Consider the following 20,017-nt stretch of genomic DNA (forward strand, 5'->3'; position numbering starts at 1 on the left):
GTCATGAAACAGAATAAATTTCTAAAAGCTATGGAGTTTCGTTTGATAACTTTTCCAGAGCACTGAAACAGCAGTTCGTAGCCAATACGCATGATTATTAAGAGAATGTGTAAAAAATGTGAATACAATGATGGTAAACCCATTTGAATTACATATGAAATATCTATATTTTCTTGTAGGATTGAGGACGAAGAAGGCAGCCGCAGCATTTTATCGTCTGTATGTAATTTCTAACTTTTCATCTTTGTTTGCAAAAGGGTACTCGCCAAGCAAAAAAAAGAAAAAAAATCCGTATATTTGTTATTCAGGAATTTTCTCGTCATTTTCATAACTTAGTGGCCTGTAGGATTGAGGATGTAGAAGAACTTTAGTAATTTAACCGGTTAGAAAAATCTGTAAACCTTTTTAATGGAGAAATAGAGAGAATTAAATCAAAAGAGAAAAAAAAAAAAAAAAGTTACTATACAAAATACCATCAAATTCGGAGTTTCTCTTGTAACTCTGAACTTCAACAAGTTTTATAATGTTCCAATAAATACCCTTCCAAATTATTACAAACATACGGATGAAAAAAATTAACATGATGATTGATGTGTGGATTTTTGGTACAATTGAAAATGGGAGATTTAAACCACAAACTTGTAGTTGATTTAGTTGTAGTGTGAAAATTAAAATCGTATGTGATAGTATTACAATCCTATTAAAGAATAATATTGTGATTACTATATATTTCTATTTCAAAATATATTGTTAAATTATTTAATTTTTATGTAACAATCAGGACATTTTATCAAACAAATAAAATATTTTATAAACTATAGTAAAATTTTAAATTCTATCCATTGTAGTAACTGATAGACTTCTATCACGGTTTATTAATGTTAGACTTTTGAAATTTTTTTATATATTTGTAAATATTTTGTTAAATTTGCTATTTTTCATCATTATTCTACCAATTTTTTTTATCACAAAATGTTCCATTAGTTTCATCTTGGGTATAAAAAAAAACTCTTCAATAATATTTCTTTAAACAAAATTTAAAATTTTATGATATTTTTAGAAAAAATTAAAAAAATAATTGTATGTGTAACAGGATATTTTGTATGATATATCATAATATTATTATTGCAAGTCACTTACGGCATGTAGTTCCAAATTTCCAAATATAAAGGCCACGTCAAGAAATGGTCGATGAGTAGTTTCTGGAGAACAGATAAACCGGTCCACAACGCCAAATGGATATCGTAAGTGAATGCAAAACTGTATTACCTGTCACATTTTGGACCACCTATTATTAATTTATTTTACTCTTTCCCATTTTACGCCTGCAAATCACGTGCCCGATCTTTTCAGCTGCCAGAGCTTAGACACTGGTCGGAATCCGAATCCGGAGGGGGAGAATGGCGGCAGCTCTAAATTTGTCATCAACTCCGTTCTTAAGACAAATTTCGAGCACTAAAACTCCAAAAGCCTCCATGTCTGTTCGAGCGACCTCAAGACCATCTGAGAATTCTTCAACTTCCGTGGGGACTAAAGAAAATGAAAACCAAGGGCTTTCTTCCTCCTCTTCTTCTTTATTTTCTCCTCCGCCCAACTTCAAGCCACCGGAGCCTAAGCGTTTCGGCGTCAGACCCGATAAGTTTCTTGATGTCCTGGGCGCTTCCCTTTCCTTAGTTTTTCGGCTTGGAACTGGTATATTTGTCAATGGGTATGAAACTTTCTCTATCTATTCTACTTTACTTTACTTTACTTTGTTTGAAATAAACTATACTTTTTTTTTCGCCTATCTTATTTCATTTCGTTTTATTTATTTTTTTAAAAAATTACTTTAGCTTACCATTAAAATATTATATTAGCTTACCATTACTTTCAGTACGCTGTTTTACGTTGGCTTGGCAATAGGGCCTTTCCTATTGCAGATATAAAATACGCTCCGAATGAGCTTTCAATTATTGAATTTATGTTCTCAGAATAGGAAACTATTTGTGGCATAGGAAACTCTGAACCATGATGACAGATGATAACTGTTTGTCCAGGTTTAAAACTTATTATTTATGAATGAAAGGAAGTTACAGGAAACATAGCTGACGTTCTTGTAGAATAAAGCTGTTTTGTTGAAGCAAATGTCAGAATATGTTACAAATTGGTTTCACCAGATGAAGTTCAGATTTAATTTTTACTTAATTCCCATTGAGTGCGACAATGGATGCTTGGAAATTTGAATGTTCTAAATGGGCTTGTTTCTATTTGTATCTTGTTAGGTACTCGGCGTCATTGGTTCCGAAAAATGATTTCCCCCCCGACAAATATGCTCTAGAAATTGCTGGTAACTACTATTATAAGTTTTTGGTGGTTGATTAGATGTAAGATGTTTATCCTCGAATTATTTCACTTAAATGTGTGGAGTTCACTTTAGGGATTGTCTTGTGGAAGTAGTTGAGTTGAACACAAGTCGTCCTGCAAAATTTCCTTCTATCGATTTGAAAATGTTTGACAATGATTTTCTAATAGGTCAGTTTTTATAATCAAGAGCTGAGTTTGTGATCATGGAGTAGAACGTTTTGAACTGACATTCTAGAAAGGAAAAACTTAAATCTAATGTCTTTGCATGCAATTTGTGACTGAGTGTTTACTGACTTGGTCTTAGGATGAACTTTTTGAGTTTTAATAATTAAATGAAGAGAGTTTTTTTTCATTAATTACATGCATGTTGGGAAGTTTCTTTTGTGGATTTTTGTTGTTATTATGGTTGAATGATAGGTTTCAAGGTCAAAGAGACTTCAAAGTTAGGACCTCGCCCAGAGAAGCCTATTGAGATATATGAGTTTGAGAGGTACTTCGCTTGCTCTGTACTTGAGGTTGCACAATGATGTCTAGTATCTGTGTTCTAATGCCTAGACTGACTTCCTCTTTTTAGTTGAAGTTTTCATGTGTTATGAACTTACTATGATCAACATAGTCTAACTTCAATCTTTCTTTTTATTACCATGTCAATTCATGGATTCTCATCAACGGATACAGTTGTCCATTTTGTCGGAAGGTAATTTTACCCCAAAAAACTGTATCAAATGAAGGTTCTTGCATGTTCATTGTTATTCATTGGTTCTTTTGCAGAGTTATCACTTAACTCCTGATGGTTGAGGTCTTTTTAGAATATTATTTCACTTGCCACACATGATGATCCAGGCACATCACACGTGTATGTTGTCTAGTTGGTGTCGATAGTTTCAATCTTGTGATGGCCTCTTGGATGCCTTGCATACAAAACATGAACTTGTCTCAAATGTTGAATAGACGACAGGCTAATTTATTTAATATAGATCAGATTTGAAAGTCAAAGTATCAAAAAGGTAATATAAGAGACAGATCACTTTTTGACTCTTTGAGTCTGATCACAAAGTTAGTTTCATCTAATTTTGTACAATGTTAATTATTAAAGATCTAATGGCCATGAGCTTTCAACTATTGCTATATGACAACTCTTCCTTTGGTTTTATGCTTTGAGAGAAATCGAAGGATCATGCCAATATGATCATAACTCAGCTAGCACAAATATGTTTTTTTTAAACAAGAAACAACTTCTCGTTGGTGTAGTGAAAATTAATAAAAGTTTAAAGAATACTAGCTCCCAGAAAGAGAGAAAGAAAAGATACAAACAACAAATACAACTACCCACTCAACTTGCGTAAAGTATGTACCATCCAAAGAGGTTAGAGATTTGAATTGACTACCTTGTCTATTGTTAGAACTAAAAACAAAAAGATTCTCAAAGATCCCATAATACACGAATTTCGTGTTAATATTATTTTTTAATTGGTTTCTTCCTTTTGAGGTTATTGTATTTCTGATTTTTTTGTTCCTAAGATGTTTTTTAGACAATATTTATAATCTTCTGTGCTTGTGTGCTTCCAGGTCAGGGAAATTGTTGCTGTGTTAGATTTAGATATTCTATTCTATCCTTGCCCTCGGAATGGTCCAAACTTCCGTCCCAAAGTTCTTCAGATGGGAGGAAAGCAGCAGTTTCCTTATATGGTTTGAAATTGTTCTTTTCCCATTTCATTTTCACGCCTAGTATCTTTCTATTTGGAGCAAATCAATTATATATTGCTCGAGGAAATGCCAAAAATGAAGGAGGATAAAATGTGGCATACCCAGCATGAATTTTGTTGGTTTACTTTATTTTTATTTATTTTTCGATGCATCTCAAAATATGATTTTTAACTTGTTACCAAAAGTTTGAATTCCAAATGATTGATGACCGTGAAAGCTCAATTATTCCACTACTTAAAATTTGAGTATTTCCAGTTTCCTCCTTCCCGACAATGTACAGATTGCTATTAGTTTTCTTAATCTCTTGCTGTAGTTGTGCATGGCTTGGTTGCAACCTTTCAGATTGACTTGCTACGCTTGATCAAGTGTAAAGCTTCGTGTTTGGTATTTGGTTGCAGGTTGATCCAAACACAGGAGTTTCAATGTATGAATCAGATGACATAATCAAGTATCTGGTTCAAAACTATGGTGTGGACTCATCACAATTGATATGATCAATTTGATCCGACTTTTATTTTTCTCATTAATTCTTATTGTGTGCTTATTCAAGTTAAAGATTTCTTTGAAAATAGATGATTTCTTTTTGTTCATTAAAGTTGATCCTTCCTTCCTTATGTTGCAAAGAAAATGAAAAGTTGTTCCTTTGGGGACATCCGATAAAATTGGAATGATACATAGAAGATTAGCATGGCCTGTGCTAGGATGAAACACAAATCAAAAAATGGTCAAAAGAAAATGAGAAGGCTGATAATTTTAAAAGTTTTGCCAGAATGTCAATGTTGAACTAGCTAGGCAAAAATGCTTTTTTTCTTCAATCCTCGAGCATTACACTCCTAAAACTTAATTTTTGTGCATTAAATTATAGCAGTCTTAGTGATCAAAATATACTATATCTAGCAGTGTCTCATTCTAGTTTTTCATGATGACTTGTGTTCAAGTAGGTGATGGAAATGTACCTCTTTTTCTCTCTCTTGGACTTTTGACGGTTAGTAGTTTACGCCATTTTTCTTTTTGTTTCGTTTTCATTTTGAAGTATTTGTTGAACTGTAGAAAAATTGAGATAAGGTAAGGTTGTAGGTTTCTTCATTGGGCTATTTTAACAACGTTTTTTGTTGCAGACGTTGTCAGAAGGCTTTGCTATGATTGGTCGTCTGGGCAGGGTTAGATATTTTCAAATTTTTACTTGTTGAGTTATGAATCTTAGTAATTTTGGAAAGTAATTAAGGATATGTTTGGGAGTGATTCTAAAATAGTCAAAATCACTCTTAAACATGCTTTTTATCGTTTAAAACCAATTTTATTAATTTTGAGTGATCAATTTGAATATATGTATACATACACACACACACATACATATAAAATTAAATTTTAAAAACCAGTCTCAAACCTGCACTAAAACTGGAACGAGAAACTTATAGCTTGCCCATTTGTTGCTTATGTTAATTGCAGGGTTCTATCTATAAGCCATCAAAGCTTCCACCTGCTCCACTAGAAATATGGGCATATGAGGTCATTTAATCGGACTTTTTTCAAAATTTATTGTTAAAAATTCATAATATTTCATGACTTGTAGTGGAAATTTTTATGGTTCTCTTCCCCTGAACAGTATTTTGAATCTATGTTTCTCTCCTCTCTCAGGGTTCTCCTTTTTGCAAACTTGTTCGTGAAGTGCTTGTAGAGTTGGAGTTACCACATTTAGTACGTTGGTAAAGTCTCTTATACCGTTCATTTTTCAAGGCAGATTATTATTAATCACACACACTCACTTATTAATATCGTCTAGATCTTTGCATATAAATCTTTGTCAATATAGAAATGGACTTTTAGGAGGTGAAAGCAGTAGAGGGAAAAAAGTTAAGTGTGAATATTGAGTATTAGTAAGAAAATATTGGGACTGCATTTCAAATTACAATATTATTAGTGGCATGATTATAATTACTTGATAGTTTGTTTGTGTGGGGTTGTCATTACTAGAAGGAGTTAGAGGTTTCGTAGACAAACACGTGAGATTTAACCGGGAGAGAGTTTGCCCTCTCGAAAGGGGCTATAATTAGTATAGATTTTCATTTAAATCTCCTTTATATCTGAAATTGCAATCTGTATGGCGTAAGTTACGTGCATTAGAAGCATTGATCGCAACTTTTGGTAATATCTTCCCCTGTTCCTTTATTCCTTAACGCACACATACCCAGTAATCTATAAATTTCTGTATGCAGTTGTGGGGACTTGGTGAGTAAACGTATCATTTTTGTGAAATATTACAATTTCTTGCGATTTCTTTCCAAAGCTGATTTTTTCATTGGGGTATAATTACAATCTAAGTTAACCCAAATTTCTAAAATCCTTTCCTTTCTCATAATTACTTTTCACACTGTTTCTTTGAGATTTATGCAAATTAGCTTAAAAAGGAAAAAAAACATTTACTAGTCTTGATTCTATTGGCTCCCAGTCTTTTTCTTTTAATATTTATTTTTTTCATTTTATTAAAAGAAATTGTTGTAAATGACATAGTGATAAATATATTTATAAAATATAACAAAATTTTAGATTTTTCATTCTTAGACACTAATTAATTTCTATCAATGTCACCAATAGACACTGATAAAAGTCTATTAGTGTCACCATTAGACACTAATTAAAGTCTATCAATGATAAATTATCGATAGAATATGGATTTTTACTATATTTTGTAAATATTTAGTTTATTTTACTATATTTGAAAATATCCATTTTATTAATGCAGCAAAACTATAATTTTAAAAAATTGACTTAAACTATATTCAGTTAAGTTTGATGCTAAAAGTAGAATGACGAGTGCTTTAGTAAAGTTTACAACAATATTTTTTGATGTATTGTTCTCTTCGTTCGATTCAGTTGCGCTCGTGGTAGCCCAAAACGTCAACAGTTGTATGAGAAAGAGGGACACTTTCAGGTACATCCAACAAGTTGCACCTACACAGTGATGGGCTGTCCTTTCTGTTATTCTTCTTGAACATTTTCTGATTATTATCCAACAACCAAACTTAACGACGTTTTGAACCAAATGGCTAATAGGTTCCATACTTAGATGACCCTAACACAGGGGTGCGTATGTTTGAAAGTGCTGAAATTGTGGAGTATCTTCAAGCAACTTATGCTCTTTAGCGAGACATCCTTCCAACTCATTTCCAAGGTTTATCTCTCATTCTCCTGTTCTTTTCCACACTGGCACACTACGTACACATAATTTAGTTTAATAGATGATTTAAATTCAAACATAACTGTTAATTTTGTGTTTAATAAGACTCCCATTTTTTAAATTTCTAATTCATTTTATGAATTTTAAAATTGACTAATATGTCAAAGAAAACACAGAAGTATTGAACATTTTTTCATTTTCAAAGACGATATAGCATTGGCACAAACACCTACTTTATGTCAATTGAACTATGTTAACTTTGACGTAAACAAAATGTGAGTTTATTTACCACAAATTGCTCCTTCGTTAAACTACACTGACACCGAATTATGTAGGTCATTGGCATTTTCTTTTGTATGAGCATGCAGTTTATGGAATTATTTGGGTAGGTTAGGGAGGCATATTTTAAAGAAGTCTGTTTATATCATTGTATTATACATGAAACCTGTTGGCAGGATACAACTTTTGTTAGTTTTCAGACGTAACTAGTGAGAGACATGCAGCATTTCGTCATCTCTGTTTTGTTTTGTTTTGTTTTTACCCTATTCGAATACAATAGAAAGTAGTGTTAGAAATATTGTATAAAAGTAGTGTTAGAAATATAGTATTATACAAGGCATACATCTTTTTATTCTTTTCCTTCTCTTCCAATAACAAAATAAGAAATCGTTTTAAAAGCTATCTCCAACAGAATCTATGCTCTAGAAGTTTCAAAGCAAGGCATACAAATATGATCCATTCAATGTGGAGGTTGAATTCTAGCCCACAAAATATATTGGCCTGTTTTTGTGGGGAATCTTCATTTCTATTTGAACTCTCAAAGCAAGAAGCTATGATTGGTATCTCCTTTTCTCACCAATTTTTGTGGCAGCACAGGTACGGCCTTTGTAGCTCTAATGGAACCTCTATACCCTACATCACATAAAGGAACTTTCTGCCTCTTCATTGAGGCCTTGAGATATCAATCATATGATTCCCGAACCTTCAAGTCGATGCGTAAGTGAATGTTCTTTATTATTTTACTCGAGATGCCAACAATGATCTATACTCAATGTCTGGTCTATAACAATATCAACTGCTGCTATTTGTATACACCATAGGTATTAGGTATAGTTGGGCCCTTTATTATTCTATCTCCAAATTTAACTGTCTCCGTATAAAAACCGAGTTGAAGATTGACACAACATTATATATGCATGCTGATAGTAGAAAACCCATCTATAGTTTTGCCAACTAAGGAACCGTTTTAGGGTCTGTTGGATACATTTTGTTATTAAGTAATCAGCTTGTTTTGTGACTCTTTTAGTTAAATTACTAGTTTAATATTTAAAACTTTAGATTTGTGCCTAATAGATCACTAAACTTCAATTTTTGTCTTATAGATCGTCAAAGCTTAAAGCATGTGAAAAGTCCCTAGATTTTTTATTTGGTTTCTAATAAGATCTTGAACTTCTTTAGGTTTATGTCTAACAAATTCACTAATCTAAAAATATGTTAGACACAAAATTGAAAATTCAGTGATCTATTATATTCAAATTGAAAACTTAAAAAAAAAAAAAGTAATCCAAAATAAAAGAAGAAGAAAAGAACTATATGGATTGGGATGTAGAGGGCCTTTGAAATTCAGTGGCATATCCCCATCTGGGGACTGTTATTAGGACAAGCAACCGAAATATGTGATTTAGCACATTTGCCAAATAGTGCTTTAGAGAGGACCAATTTCTCTTCTTTCTGATTATGCACTTTGGGTGGCTTTAGTTCTCATATATCTTTTTATCTTTTGGTTTGGGTGTGGCTGTTGTGGTATGGGTTGCCCATGAAAGGGAGTTCCCACAAAAATCTTTGAAAGGGAAGGCTTAATGGCCATTAGTTACTAACCAATAAAGCTTAGGCAAATGGAATGAATCGGAACCATACAGATTAAAAGTTTTTTTTCTTTTTGGGGTCCCTTATACTTTTTGAAAGCAACAATCAAGTCCCTAATATTTAATTTATAACAACTTAGTTTTATATTTCTAAATTTATAACAATTTTTAACTATTATGAACTATACAGACTGTCATAAACTTTTACAAGTTACAAAGTAATTGTTGTATATTAAATTCAATGACTAAATTGTTACATATTTGAAATTGCAGTTGCTAAATGGTAACAAATTATTACATACATGAAAAGTTGATTCATAACTTATTTACTTTTTTATTCTTCCTTTTTTTTTCCGCTTCTTATTATGGGTGGTTGCTTTATTGTTTCGTTTTGATAGTGATTTTTCAATCTAAGAATATCTTTATAAATCCTTCGGATTCCGACGTATGTTCAATTTTCCTTTTCTTTTTTCTTTCAACGCTTCCCTCTGTTTGAAGCATGGAAATGAGAAAAACGAACGACACATCTGATCATTTCTAGTTTCTTCTTCTTTCAAATTAAATTAAAATGTCAAATTAGTTTCGTAGTTAAATATCTAAAATTTTACATTTATTTTAGATTTTATATTGGGTTTTATAAGTTAAGAATGATTAATCATGCTTTCATTTATGTTTTGGGGTGAGAAAACAATGGAACCAAAAGGTTTGAGTATTTGGTAATTGTTTTTGAAATGTTGTAGCATTTGATTCTAAGTTTTTAAAATTTAAACACGACCTAACCCATAAATTTTAGTGTTTTTGTTATTTACTTTCTACTAAACTTTTGGAACATTTTTAAAAATAATAAAATAAATTAAAATATTTACAATTATTATAAAATTTCAGATTTTATCCATAATAGAAATTATTTGTAACACTCCAAAATTTTAGATTCTATACATAATAGAAAATTGATAGTACTTTTAGATTCTATACATAATAGAAATTGATAGTACTATCAATGCTACTAATAATAACATATCAATGTCTATTATTGAAAAATTTTAAAAATTTATCAAATTTGCTATTTTTTACAATTTTCTTAATTTTTTTCAAGATTAAAATTTGTAGTTTTTAATTTTTATAGTAAAATAATTGATATTTTGATATATCTACGTACATTCTAAAAAATTGGTCAATTAAAATAATTTTTCTATAAGAAAATTTTTAATACATAACTTACATCCTCTCAACGTATAGTACCAGTAACGTGTTTTCTTTTTCATGCTCTAACGTCTTATCAATCTAGCATAACTCACGCTTAAGTTTCATTTTCTAATTTTCCTCTCTATCTAATACTATTCTTTTTTACCTTTCTCTTTAAACAATTAATCTCTCTTATTTTTCTACCTCCACAGATTTTCTCTCTCTATCATTACTCCCTACATTTCTAACTTTTAAACAACAGATAACAAAAACATGCAATAAAAAATCTAAGGGCTTCAAAATGATGTTTATGTTTCTTAAAAAGCAATATGACCGTTAATCGATGATCACTGCAGCTGAAGGGAGCATCGGAGGACAATGAGTGGGAATTGTCAATGTGAGTTTCTTGCAAAGAATGATTTAAGGGGGGAAAAGGTCACGCAACTAGCAACCTAGCCATTCAAATTGATTTCAACAGATACGTTGTGTTGTGTTATCTTTCCAAGTAAATGGCAAAATGGGGACAATATAAAGTAGTCCAAAGATGTTTTTTCTTAAAAAAAAAACATGTTTATCACAACTTTTTAAAATATGATTGGACCGGAAAAGGTAACTTCAATTTCGTTTAACTAGCATCTATATGTTTTCTATTTTCAATAATAGAGATACTGAATTCAAATCTTCTCAACTCAAGTTGCATTTAAAAAGATTTTTTCAAAGAAAAAATAACTATAAAAGCTAAATAATGTGGATGTGGAAGTCAGTTCAAGAAATATAAGCAAGAATCGATGAGGATGCACCAAAAACTTATTAGTTCTCTTCCATATATTTTTAAAAATTTCTAAACAATAAATCTAAAAAAGTAAGATTATAATATATATACAAAAAGATAAATAATAAAATTTAATTTTAAAAAGGATAATCTGCAAAATATGGTTTTTCTTTTCCAAACTTCTGCCAGAGAAATTTGACTAAAACAAAACCGTTTTCTTTAAGGAAATATGTCTTTTACAAGTTACGAACCTTTTCAATTCAATGGTTAATCACCTAAGAAAAAGTGAAACAATTTGCTTTTTTTAAAAAAATGAATTGTCCTAAAAAAATTGATGTAAAGTGACCTTTCTTTTTCTCACTTTCATAATTTCTTCTCCTCTTTTCATTTTAAAAAAAAGAACCAAGAAATTATAATTGTAGCCTAGGTAATACCCACACTACAAGAGCCTCCACAAACCAGCCCCATTTGTGCAATGTAACATCACACATGTCCACCATTCTTTGATGTAGTGGGAGAAGGACAAGAGGAGGAAAAAAAATGGCTTTTATTGGATCTTATCCTCATTCCACTTTAAAAACAATAATAATACTAAAAATTGCATTTGACTTTTCCAAATGATATATAAAACACACACACACACTATGGCTTTCGGGATTTTGGAAGTATTAGTCAAAAGTGGGTCAAAGTTCGTGAGATTTGATGTTATACCTTATTAATAGGGTTGAGAATCATTGCAAAAACGAAACCTAGGCGATCAAACTTCACATAATCTAATAATTTCGACTAATAATCTTCCTAAAAAAGATCACATCCTTCCTTTATATTATATCAAAATTTGGGTGGTACGTGTGTTTTTTCAATCACCTTGGCTTTGTAAATGAAAATAAAATAAAACTTTCAAAACTTGAAGGAAAGTGGAGTGAGTTATTATAATTTATAATTATTATAGTATGTGGGTTATTAGTTATTATAATCTATATTTGGAAAAATGGAAAATAGTAACATATCTCATAAATGGAGGTGAGGAATAACGAAAGGGGGAGTGAGAAATAGTAAAAGTGAGAGTGAGGAATATAAGAAATAAGGAAAAAAGTAGAATAGTCCTAATCCTAGGATTATGATAAACCTTGGGACAAACATGAAGTCACTCCCTTATAATCTAAAGGCCAAACAACCACTAAGTAAGTTTTTGAGTTTCAAAACAATCTCAATTAAGTTCGATTGGGTGTATATATATATATATATATATATATATATATATATTTTGGATAGATAACACAATGATTTGGGCTAACTCAATTGATTGAAGACATTTTATTCTTTCGTTTCAAAGATTAAAAGACACTAATATTTTTTTAATGCAAAGGTTCATATTCTTTTCACAAATTTTTAATATCTTGATCTTCGTGATTACACTAATATTTAAAATAAATAAATAAAAATAATAGTAAAAAAAAAACTTTTCATCAAAGGCCATAATGCAGTTCCTTTTGTTTTTGTATTTTTTTTTCTTCCTGAAAGGGTAAGGATGAAAACTAGAGGGTCTTAGACACCAAAAAATATATACTAAACTCCAAGCTTTGACATGTGATCTCTGGAATCGTTTTAAAAGATAGAAGAAAAACAAAGTTTTTTTTTAGCAAGCTTGTGAACGGACTCTAAAAAACAGAGTAAGTAAGAAAATAAAAGGGTTTCTTAGCAAGCTTGTGAACCTGACACTCTAATAACTAAAATTTTCATTTGGCTAAAAAACAGACACAATTGGAATGGAAAAAAGTAATTGCAGAATATAATAAACTATAAGTAGTTACAAACATGTAAAGCCAAGGTGATCCATCATATTCGCCAGAGAAAACACACATAATACCACCCAATTTTTTTACTAATTTAAACAAACTCCCAATTTCTCTAATTTAGCCACCCCCTCTTTTGTCTCTAATTCCTACCAGAAAAAATTGTCCTAAAAAAAAAAAAAAGGAGGAATTATCACGACCACATGACCGCCCCATATATCGTCTTATAAAGGTGGGTTTATAACATATATATATAAACCCCATTGTATTCCTGTATTGTTCAAAAGGAGAGTAGATGTGCCAAGAGTTGGCAACAATTACTTAAAAAAAAAAAAAGAAAAAGAGAGTTGGCAACAATGGCTCCTCCATTCTCCTCTATTTTCGTTGTCTCTCTTTTGTTTCTTGGTTTTTTCGTGCAAGCCCACGGTCGTAAGAATTCTTTTTCTTTTTTTTCTTTTCCCAATCTTCCATTGAATTTTCTCTTATGGATTATTTGTTTGATGAATGATTAAATTGTAGAGTGGTTTTGTTTTTGGGAGGACAGATGGGGTTCAATCGGCTGCATTTACTTATGAGGGCTCACATGGACCTCAAAAATGGGGAAGCTTGAGCCCAAGTTATGCAGCTTGCTCCAATGGGAAATTACAATCACCAGTAGACATTTCGAAGGATCACAGCGTGTTTGGGAAGGAGCTTCAAACACTAGCCAGAAAATACAGTATTGCTAATGCTACACTTACCAATAATGGCTTCAACATTGGGGTGGGTCGGTCTCTCTCCCCCCACCCCCCCTTTTTAGCATATAACTTTCGACTCTCTATTTTGTCTCTTGTCACCCTCTTCCCATGCCCACAAAACATGCATATTCTCTGTTTACATATTTATTTATTATTCATAAATAAATCAATAATAATGTGAGCAAAAAAACACAATATTGACTCTCTTTTTTTCTTGATCAAAATCAGGTACACTTTTGGGAGAATTCAGGAGGAACAGCTATCATAGATGGCAAAAACTACATCCTCAGACAATTGCATTGGCATTCTCCTGCAGAACACCGCCTCAACGGAGAGCAGTATGTCCACTTCTCTCTCTCGGCTGGGCCTATAATGGGATAAGCCCACTACAGCCCCAGCCCATTTAATTATCGGGCTGCCCAGCCTTTAGGACATTTCAGGGTAGCCATAACAGAAGAAAGATATCTGTTATGGCTACTAATTCCCTATATCTCAATATCTTCTAAATTGTTTCTTTTTCTAATTTTACTCTTGATTTCGTTCCAAAGCTTCAATCAAATTCTTCCAGCAAAAAGGATCGTTTCTCCTTGATTGGTATGTCCAAGTGACATGCTCTTATGTCCAAATATGTTATTGACATGAAGGACTGATTTAACAGTTCTTTCACGTTTAAGATTACCTATTTAGAGAATTGTGCGGTCTATGCAGCCTAAATTTTATTAGAACAGTATATTTCCAAACCTGTCTCAAGAATATGAAATTTGAAGAGAAAAGAAGATTTCAGAAAATTTTGACTCAAATTCTCTCTGAAACAGTCTGATTTTATTTTAATTACTGATAATTCATGAAACGCCTCATTCCTAGACAGTCTAAAATACCAGATGGACTAAGAATACTGATTCGAATTTCATCTTAAAAATCAATCTAAATCTGCTCAAGTTCATCTGTTATATAAAATGTGAGAAGGTTTTAATTTGAAGATACCTCCTTATTTTCCGATTTGAACAGATATGCAGCCGAGCTTCATCTAATCCATCAGGCAGAAGACGGCACCCTCTCCGTCATTGCAATTCTCCTCCAAATCGGTGAACCCGAACCCCTACTCGCAAAGGTACATCAATGAATTACTCAATTTCATCCTTTCACAAATACATGTCCAAAGAAAAAATAAAAAACGAAGCACAGAAAACACAATCACGGCAACCGTAAAATCGTCCTGCTAAATCGCAGATACAAGACAAATTGGTGGAGTTAGCCAATGAAAAATGCGGCGGCGACGAAGTGGCTCACGTTGCACTTGGAGACCTAGACACAAAGCACTTGAGAAAGAAGACTCGCAAATACTACAGATACATCGGCTCTCTCACAACTCCTCCCTGCACCGAAAACGTCATATGGAACGTTCTCGGCAAGGTAAATCTACATCTCCATTTCTCAAACTCCTCACTCCACGAAACAGAACGCAACGCAATTGCTTTAAGCCTTAAAAGCTAGGGCATAACATTATTGTAAAAATTACCTCGCAGGTGAGGACAATTTCGCAGCAACAATTGGAAGCACTGAAGGCGCCATTGGATCCAGTGTATAAGAACAACGCCCGACCAGTACAGCCGCTCAATGGCCGGAAGATTGAGATCTACGACGAGCTCAGCGAGTACTAAAACCTCTCCTTTTCTCTCTCTCGCGCCTTCATTTTGCCGCCCAATTTACAATCAGTTAAAGCAAAGGAGAGAATGCAATTTTAAAAAGGAAAAAAGAAAAAGAGGTGGTAAATACCATTGTAACCTTTTGATTCTGATCCTTCCGTGGATTTATTGATTGGTAAATGGTCATTTCACATTTCCTCCCTAATTACTTATAAAAACAACCATTCTACTTTATTTTACTAATTATGAATAATTGTAGCATAAAAGAAATGGGGAAAAATAACATTAATTTCTTTTCGACTTCCAATTTATATATTCGTTACAAGTTATGTTATGAAAGATTAAATTGAAACATATGTTCTAATTAAATTCCAAACGTTGTATTTAACAAGTCCATATTTCAAAAATAAATAAAATGTGAATTTTTTGTTGATAAATGAATTTGAGTGTTTCAAATAAAACAGGATTGGGCAATCATCTCAAAATATAGGGGGCAAAAACCAAAGGGAACTAACCAATTTTTGCGAGAGAATGAACCAATTCGCATCCATATGCCCTCTCCCAACTTGTATCTTTCTCTTAATTATTCTAAACCAATACACCTTTGCTGATCTTAGCGTAGTTCAATTTTGGAACCAATTCCTCCATGTAGATATAATACGCAAGTTAAAAAGGTATCAATTAAATGTGTTCATCAATGGATGAAATATATAAGGATTGTGTTCTCTTCCATCTCTTAAATCATTTTTGTTTTGATTTAAAACTCTAATTCACTTCTACTTTTAATTACTTTGTGGTGTATAGCAATCTATTAACTTTTAAATATCCCATATTTAATATTTGATTAACTCGACTTTTGTTATAACTTATACCAACGAATTTGAAAGAGTTATCAAATGTAATTAAAAAGTAGGGAACGAATAAATTTTAATTGTATAGCATGTCAACCATTTAACGATAATTAATATAAACGCAATTTGAATAGAAATATAGTGGGAATTCTTCTATGAAAAACATTGAAGGAATTTTTTAAGGTTATTCCTAGTTCTCATTGTAGAGAGAAGCCTTTGGCGATGATGTTATGTTTGGTGACAAGTCGTTTGTTTTCTATAAAGTATTTTGCTTTTGAAAAATATTGATGTCATACAAAAACTAAATACTTTAGAAATTTAATGTGTCACCTTAGATAGTTGTTGAATATCAAGTGAAAATTTTCGTATATCATTTGGATAGAAATATGGTATTACAGGTTTGCATATGATATTACAACTCATCTAATTGTGCAGGTTGTTATATTCTATATTTTTTAAAATGATGTGGTAGCTGAAGAAAGAGACAAATATTTAAAGAAAAATCTCATTCTTCTTCTCTTAGGTAGGTGAAGAGATATAAAAATAAAAATGGTGGAAGAAAAATCTTATTATATATCACACACTCATATACCATAATCTCTTATTTTATTTTCACTCAACATGAGTCACATCACAACAAATTAATTTAAAGTTTTACTTATTCTTAAAAAATGGCAATTCACATCTTTTAAAAGTTAGAAAAATAATTAGAATATTTATACTAATTAATCCACAATTAAATTTAAATGTCACGACCAATCCAATGAATGCTCGACTTACAAGACATTCAATTATTGTGAAAACATCACGAGAATATATTGTTTTATTAATTCAAGATGTAAAATTTGTTTTCAACCACTAGTTTAAGCTTTTTGGTGAATTGTGTTAAATTTGATAGTATGAGATTCCATCTCAAAACTAATTGACAATGTAAGGAGTAGCCATGAGTCCCCTTTGTTTTTCCAACGTGGAATTCTTAATATCTCCAATAAATTGGTAGTTTAATATGGTATCAGAGTATGTAATCCATGAAGGTTATATGTTTAAGCTCCTGCGTTCGACCACTAGCTCAAATTCATTGGTGAACATAACCTATGCATTCAACCACTAGCTAAAGTTTTTTGGTGAATTAATGATATAATATGGTATAGAGCAGGTGGTACAGGGAAACCATGTATTCAAACTCCTCCATTGTTGTTTTCTCTCCAATTAAAATGGATATATATATAATTAATTTAGTCTTTAACCACTAACTTACTATTTCTGGATGAATGAGTGATTTAATAATGTTTCAACTTATAAAATTTACCATATAGGTAATATTTATGTTACCTAATGTGATTTTTTCTTGTACATGACAAAGTTTCTAGGGCCGATTTGACCTTTTAGCCCTTACTACTTTTAGCTTACAACTCCAATATATATATACTTTCTATAACTTTTACTAAATCATATGTATTCGTGACTACTATATCCTATGTAATTTGCATACACTATTGTAATATTACATTTCAATAACTTTAAGTTATTCAATTTTGTATGATATGGACTACAGATATCGAAGGGAGCAAAGGGAAGGTTGGTAGGGAGGGTTTTCTTTTCATTTTTCTTCTTAATTTTATAATGTTTATTTAATTCTGAAATTATTTAGTATTATTTTTAAATTTTAAAATATGTCAGGACTGCACCCCTCCTCTAATTATTAAATTAAAGCGTTAAACGAGGGACTAAATTAAACTAAACCATTTCTGTAATTCTTTTTAAAATAACCATTTTCTACATGTAACAACTATTTTCTATACTTGAAGATGACTATCGATTTCGAAAAATGTGAACGAAGTTGACCGGTTGCTCCAATTTTATGGTTTTTTAAAAATTAATATGCATTCTAAAGTTTTTTTTTTTTTTTTGCTTTTTAAAGAAAAGCATACAAATGAGATATAAAATTAGTCTACTAACTTTGAAAAGATTTATTTAATTATTAATTATCATTTTAACTCAATAGTAATGAACGTAATTTAGATCTGCCATGAATTTGAATAACAAAAAGAATGATTCTAAAAATCGTGGGCCAAAAGAAAATTCACCCGCCGAACAAAAATTAAACCCAAAAACTACCCCTCGTCCTATTTTATAAAAGTAATAATTTTCACCCCTACATGATTTATGGTCCTTCCTGTCTAGACCACTGCCTCTGCCTCGGCTTGTCTCTAGCTCGATTATTGAAGCTTTTTCCATGTTATAATTTAAAAATCCTTCGTATGGTTTTGTCTTTTTTTCTGTAAACAATATCAAAGTTACTGTTGTACATTCAATTGCCCTTCAGTTCTGCAACTATTTACTACTGCCGTTTAGTCCCTGAACTACAGCCTATTTAATTTCCACATTTCACTACATAAAATAAAACCCATTAGTTGAGTAGTTATTAACTGAACACAAGAATTTACAACTGCTCACTGCACAAAAAAGGAAAAAGATAATAATAAACCAAACTGTTCTTTTTTATCTACAAAACGTCAGCGTAAATGCAAATGAAATAGAAAAATAACTGCAAGAACAATAGGCAAAATTACATCTGGAAAACCTTTGGCTCTTTTTGGCTTTTTTTTTTACTTACTTACCTTGTGATGCACGGGAGGAGTGAGGTGAGGACAGTTGAATCAAAGTGCCACGTCATCCAACTACAATAAAAACAAAAAAAAGAAAAGCGGGCCCAGCAGAAGCCCACCTAATCCCGCGGGTCCCGCCGACAGCCCACGCATCAAGGTACCGAGAACCTTAGAGAATCAATCAGAGTCTGCCGTCCGGCGATTACTCTCCGTCGCCGACGACCCATGAACCGGATCGCCTCCCCGAAGCGAACCGCTTGACGCCGCCCAAACCGGGAGGTTCGATCTCCACACTCCTTCTAGGACGAGATTCCGCCGTCAGTGCGTCGATGTTGAGGGCAATCTTATCAGATGCTTTCATTGCCAGCGAGTCTCCGGAATCTGGAGCGGTTGGTTTAACCACCGGTGTTTTTTTCCAACATCTGAAAAGATTCCGGAAAGTACATAAGAAGCCTGGTTCAGTGTCTTTCCGTTCCGGTTTTTCCTTTGGCGGCGCCGGTTCGCATGAACGTCGACGATTCTTCCATCGACGACTCCGATCTCGCTTCGATCTCACTCTCCCCATACATGAAACTTTCGGCGATGAGGGTTCGACGAGCGCAGAGTCCGATTTTTCGGAAGATCCCGATTGTTTAGGGAACAGCCTCGTGTTTCCAGATTTCGCATTTCGACGACTCTTCGAATCTACAAAACAAGTCTTGTGAAGCTTCGGAAGGCCGAGAATCGAGGCCTTCGATTTGAAGTTCAAGGAAAATCGCTGAGAATTCGAATTAGAAGTCGGATTCACAGTAGGATTTAAGTTCGTTGAATTCGAACTCCCTTTCGTCGAATCTTTCCTCTCGTAAAAAGCGTTTTGATTTAACCAATCGAACTCTGCATCCTTCGAGAGCCAAAACGATTCCGGTGGAAAATCCGGCGGAATCTCTGGCTGCTCTGTGACCTCTCTGTTCTCTTCTTCTGGCCGAGGATCGCCGTCGTCCAAAGCTTCCTCGCAGGCGATTTTTCGGTCATGAGCACCGCCGCCGGCACATGCAGAAACCAGAGTTTCCAGATCCACTTGCGGCATAGTAAAACAGAGTGTGAAGTATAACCAGATAATACAGATTCAAAAAATTAGAAGTTTCTTAAAATAAGAAACTTTTTGGGAGAGAAAAGGAGAGAAGAATTCTTCCGGTTGACTGAAGCTGGGTGGCGCGTTCTTGAAGAAGTCTTTTGAAGATTCAACCAAAAACAGAACGAAAAAAGAGAAAATGAAAAGCGATTTTTTTCTTAGCCTTTTGAAATTGGTACGGAAAGTGAAAGCACAAAACGGCAGCGGATTGATGGAG

At 32.6% G+C, this 20,017-nt stretch overlaps 3 protein-coding genes, 1 long non-coding RNA gene and 1 other non-coding gene across 9 annotated transcripts; 3 read left to right on the forward strand and 2 right to left on the reverse strand.

Moving 5' to 3' along the window:
- Nucleotides 1–1,302: 1,302 nt before the first annotated feature.
- LOC101204318 lies at nucleotides 1,303–8,565 on the forward strand. Its single transcript, XM_004149155.3, has 13 exons — nucleotides 1,303–1,708; nucleotides 2,262–2,326; nucleotides 2,761–2,833; nucleotides 3,022–3,040; nucleotides 3,913–4,032; nucleotides 4,449–4,518; nucleotides 4,992–5,035; nucleotides 5,169–5,210; nucleotides 5,500–5,559; nucleotides 5,689–5,756; nucleotides 6,925–6,982; nucleotides 7,105–7,222; nucleotides 8,105–8,565. The coding sequence occupies exons 1-12, from the start codon at nucleotides 1,401–1,403 to the stop codon at nucleotides 7,192–7,194; spliced, it is 1,017 nt and encodes a 338-aa protein (XP_004149203.1). The 5' UTR covers nucleotides 1,303–1,400; the 3' UTR covers nucleotides 7,195–7,222; nucleotides 8,105–8,565.
- Nucleotides 4,688–4,787, forward strand: LOC116403010. Its single transcript, XR_004215739.1, has one exon. It is a non-coding gene; the product is annotated as a U6 spliceosomal RNA (small nuclear RNA).
- On the reverse strand, nucleotides 7,149–15,300 carry LOC105434974. Of its 4 annotated transcripts, none has more exons than XR_004215346.1 (3): nucleotides 15,103–15,297; nucleotides 14,568–14,682; nucleotides 7,149–7,262 (listed from the first exon to the last, which is right to left on the reverse strand). It is a non-coding gene; the product is annotated as an uncharacterized LOC105434974 (long non-coding RNA). The 4 variants fall into 4 exon arrangements; XR_004215348.1 differs by lacking the exon at nucleotides 7,149–7,262 and adding an exon at nucleotides 7,637–7,770; XR_004215347.1 differs by lacking the exon at nucleotides 7,149–7,262 and adding an exon at nucleotides 13,528–13,715.
- Nucleotides 13,106–15,530, forward strand: LOC101209642 (alpha carbonic anhydrase 1, chloroplastic). 2 transcript variants are annotated; one of them, XM_011653713.2, is made up of 6 exons: nucleotides 13,106–13,275; nucleotides 13,391–13,608; nucleotides 13,812–13,921; nucleotides 14,592–14,694; nucleotides 14,814–14,996; nucleotides 15,110–15,530. In XM_011653713.2, exons 1-6 carry the CDS (start codon nucleotides 13,203–13,205, stop codon nucleotides 15,242–15,244), a joined length of 822 nt encoding a protein of 273 aa, XP_011652015.1. In that variant the 5' UTR covers nucleotides 13,106–13,202; the 3' UTR covers nucleotides 15,245–15,530. The 2 variants fall into 2 exon arrangements, with proteins under 2 accessions (XP_011652015.1, XP_004149223.1); XM_004149175.3 differs by having other exon boundaries at nucleotides 13,109–13,272.
- A 2,946-nt stretch (nucleotides 15,531–18,476) lies between these two features.
- Nucleotides 18,477–20,003, reverse strand: LOC101204080. Its single transcript, XM_004149154.3, has one exon. It carries the CDS (start codon nucleotides 19,753–19,755, stop codon nucleotides 18,892–18,894), a length of 864 nt encoding a protein of 287 aa, XP_004149202.1. The 5' UTR covers nucleotides 19,756–20,003; the 3' UTR covers nucleotides 18,477–18,891.
- Between the last annotated feature and the right edge of the window lie 14 nt (nucleotides 20,004–20,017).

This window comes from Cucumis sativus, chromosome 3 (assembly GCF_000004075.3).
Source record: "Cucumis sativus cultivar 9930 chromosome 3, Cucumber_9930_V3, whole genome shotgun sequence".
NCBI lineage: Eukaryota > Viridiplantae > Streptophyta > Magnoliopsida > Cucurbitales > Cucurbitaceae > Cucumis > Cucumis sativus.